The following is a 4055-nucleotide window of genomic DNA, read 5'->3' on the forward strand; positions in this document are numbered from 1 at the left end:
AGAAAACTACTCAAAAATGAATAGAAGCAAAAAATAGTTGTGATTAACTGTATTAAAAAAGGAGCATAGATGCTTATTTTAATGACTTATTACAACTCAGAAATAAAAATAAGAAAAAATAGTTGTGATTAACTTTAATAAAATATGAGCATAGATGCTTATTTTTAATGACTTATTACAATTAAAAAATAAATAGAAGAAAAAATAGTTATGATTAACTTTACTAAAAATGAGCATAGATGCTTATTTTTAATGACTTATTACAAATCAGAAATAAAAAGAAAAAATATAGCAAAAAAAAACTATATAAAAAACTACTCAGAAATGAGCATAGATGCGCTTATAGAGGAAATTCAACTTAAATTCATAAAAAATTTCAAGAGAAATTCATATGAATTTAGGCTAAATTCCCTATATAAGGGCATCTATTTTTCATTTTCAGAGGAGCTCAATAAGGCAGAGAGGGAGGGGCTTATAAACCGGTCTGATTCCTCTTCGGTTGGCAAGGTGGGACTAAACTCTGGCCGCAACGAGGACCAACCCTTTTGTCCCGGTTGGTGGAATGGACCGGGACTAATGGGCGTCCTTTGGTCCTGGTTCAGGCCACCAGTCGGGACCAATGGTGGTGGGCCAGGAGCGAGGGCCATTGGTCCCGGTTCGTCCCACCAACCGGGACCAATAGGTCCAGACGAACTGGGACCAATGGCCCATGTGGCCCGGCCGGCCCCTGGGGCTCACGAACCGGGTCCAATGCCCTCATTGGTCCCGGTTCTGGATTGAACCGGGACTAATGGGCTGGACCGGCCTGGACCATTGGCCCCTTTTCTACTAGTGATCAGAGGCTTCATCCTGTTCTGCTCAGCATTCTGCAATCAGGCTGTGGTCCTTTAGAAAATCTAGTCTAACATTTTTGTTAAACGGTGTGCTAATTAGCTCCTTAACCCAGTAGATTGCATATTCCTTTTATTTCGAATTTCCAAATTCTCCATAGTAGTTTCCAGTGACTTACTCTTCATGAGCACATAAGTACTATCAAGAAACAAATTTGTTTCGTCTTGAAGACATTTCTTTTCTCCTTTCATGTTGTTTAATTCACTCACGATGTAGAGAAGGAAAGTGTTTAGTATCCAGTAACAAATGCAATGAGCTGCAAAAGGACACGTGCAGCGGAAATACCCAACGGGTCTCGTGTTCCATTGCACCTGAGTTGAAAATGATAATTTATAAATTGTACAAAATGTCAAAACATCCTGAAACTTCTTGGAAACAATGTTGATCTAGTGCTATATACTCGTATAAAAAGTTCCATGAAGGAGTGACTTCCGTGGACTCTGGGACGAAAAAACAACAAATCGCGAGTTCAAAAAGTGTGAATAGTATCTCTATACAGTATCAAGAAAATTCGCCTAGAATACCATGGAAGTCATTTGTTCGCAAAACTTTTCACACAAGTATAACACTAGCATTCATGTTTCCAAGAAGTTTCAGCAATTTTTGACTACTTTTGCGGGAAAAGAAAAAACTATTCGGTTGCATTGGCACTTGAGACCCAAAGATCCACGTACCACATACAACCAATAGTTTACCAAACCATATCCATCCCGATTTCTTATCTAGGCTTGCTCTACCGGCTGTAGCTTGTTCTCCTTTGAATTCTAAATAATATAAGCTATATCATGAACAAGTTCAGTTTTGGAAGTGAAACGTCAAAAAAAATGTCATCAGAATCACCCAATTAATGAAGAGAGAAGATAAGATACCACACCTGAAAACTGGAGTTGCGTGCATAGCTTGTTTCGCCGTGCCCTGGATTCATATGAATAGCCTGTATGAAGGCCATGGCTTTGCTTGGAGGAAGCTAGGCTGATACAAGTTTGATGGAATCTGCAAACAAGTGGGTATTAACAATGAAGTAGCACTTAAATAACTTTGTTTTTCTGGGACCATTCACAGTAGCCACTGGTATGGTACTGACAACGTCGTTGCACCTAAATCTGGCAATGACTTTTCAGAAATTCTAGAGTAGCATATCCATATATACCCAAAAAGGGTTGCCCCGCTTTATATTTTAAAGAAAACATCACCACATACATCCGAGCAAATCGATACAAACACACCCACCACGGCACACAACACACAGCCAAGGCAAGATACAAAGGTGCCGGGCAATGACACACCACTCGTACGACAACCAAGCAAATCAAGAAGAACTACTTGGAGCCACCGAGGAGGGGTAAGATGGACAATGACGAAGTACGGACTCCAGGACGGTGCCTCCCAGAAGGGCAAGACCACGGATAGCCGCCACCATCGGATCCGAAGATCAAGTTTTCACCCGCAGCCACATGAAGGAGTGGGAGCCCCGTGACGGAGCCTTCAAGAAGGATACAACGTCCGTGGCCGCCGCCGCTGCTGGCCAGTACGAGATCTGGGCAAGTGAAGTACCCCAGCGATCACACCCAATCGACACTCCCGCTCCGCCAACCACCCGCAACCAAGCCCCCCACGAAGCCATGGCTGCCCGCCCGCACTTGAGACGCAAGTTCCACCCTCGAACTCCACGCCTCCCGCCGCCAGGGCCGGCGCCCAATATACAGGCACCCCCAAGACCATCCAAAGAGGCCAGCTTTGTACCAGAGGGACACCCCCGACCGATGTCCCGCAGCAGATGACCCGCCTTGAACATCACCTGAGTTGAGACAACATGCACGTGGCTGAGGAAAGGGGGAGGTGGGGGAGCGGACGCATCCGGACCGGCACACCTATGTGCCAGTGACAGGTGAGCCGAGCATGTCAGCGCCGCCCATCCCTCCAACCAACCACCCCACCGGACACACCCATGTGCCGCCCAATCTCCGCAGCCATCGCAGAACCGCGCAAAGCCACCGTCGCAGGCCCGGCCACCGGCGAGGAGGGCCCCCAAGGACCACCGCTGACTACCTAGAAAACTCACCGGGGAGTCCATCTGCACAGCCGCCGCCGTCTAGCTGGCCGGATGCCTGGATCCCGACAAGCACGCCCACCAGCCACCGCTGTTGCGCCTCCACCACCACCAGCCGCGGCCATGGTAGGAGCACACGCCCGCAGCCCGCGTCGCCCTCGGCCCGTGCTGTGTGGGCCCAGATCTGGCCGTCCAACACCGCCGGAGCCCACCGCGCACCACCACTGCTGCAGCCCCTTCACACCACCGCCCACAGCCCGCGTTGCTGCCGTCGGCTGCTGCCGCCGCGCCGCCTTGCCCTCGCTAAGAAATGGAATAAAAAGTTCCCGGTTTCTTGACGGTTTCTGAGATTATTTACCTTTATTTACATGAAGATGCACGGTCTCCTACACTTTTCCTAGCTTAAGTTGGCGGACGCCCCAAGCAAACATTGTGCCGCCACCCGACCATGAGGCCCGCACCCGCCGGACCAAGTGGGGAAAGGAAAGCACCCTGCCACCGCCAGCACTAGCCGGGCTTTGCCCGCCAGTACGTCGAGGCGACGGAGGGGGGAGAGGGAGGTAGGAGGAGGGGGGAGCTCGAGGCCGCGCTAGGGTTTACCCCCCGATGTTCGTGGGATCGTGTGGGAGGGAGGGGAGGGGGGTCATAATTGATGTAGCATATCCATATATACAATGTTTTTTTCAGAGAGATATTGTTTTTATTTATTTATCTACAGTGACAGTCGTTAAGTTTTCTTTAGTGCTTATGCAGAGTAACGTTAAGAATTGCTATTGTGCAAAGACCCACAACTACACCCTCCAAGGAAATATGATAAGCCATAATCTGCTTTTTTAACTCAATGAAATGTACTTTTTGAATAATCCAAAGATTGCTAACCACGTCTGCCATGTGGTAAAATCCAGATTTAATTCCACTTTCTACCCTTACGTTTTTGGTTTATGACAGATGAAAATTCTCAGTTTATAGCCCATTTAAGCACACTTACTGTTTGGTTTCTTCTGGTTGCTCCCACCTTTTAGCAAGGGAGAGATTTTTTTTTTGACGGGATTTTTAGCAAGGGAGAGATAAATACGAACGGGAAAAAGAAAGACATGGCTGAGGTTCAAACATG

At 47.4% G+C, this 4055-nt stretch overlaps 1 protein-coding gene across 1 annotated transcript in view; it reads right to left on the reverse strand.

Annotated features, from left to right (window-relative positions):
- LOC119299924 (salicylate/benzoate carboxyl methyltransferase-like) overlaps positions 1–1816 on the reverse strand; it is a 7817-nt gene extending 6001 nt beyond the window's left edge. The window contains exons 1-2 of the mRNA XM_037577038.1: positions 1766–1816; positions 830–866 (exon numbers count right to left, since the gene is read on the reverse strand). Coding sequence (XP_037432935.1) covers positions 830–866; positions 1766–1816 — 88 coding nt within the window. The remainder of the gene's footprint in view (positions 1–829; positions 867–1765) is intronic.
- Between the last annotated feature and the right edge of the window lie 2239 nt (positions 1817–4055).

Source organism: Triticum dicoccoides, chromosome 1B (assembly GCF_002162155.2).
Source record: "Triticum dicoccoides isolate Atlit2015 ecotype Zavitan chromosome 1B, WEW_v2.0, whole genome shotgun sequence".
Taxonomy (NCBI): Eukaryota; Viridiplantae; Streptophyta; class Magnoliopsida; order Poales; family Poaceae; genus Triticum; species Triticum dicoccoides.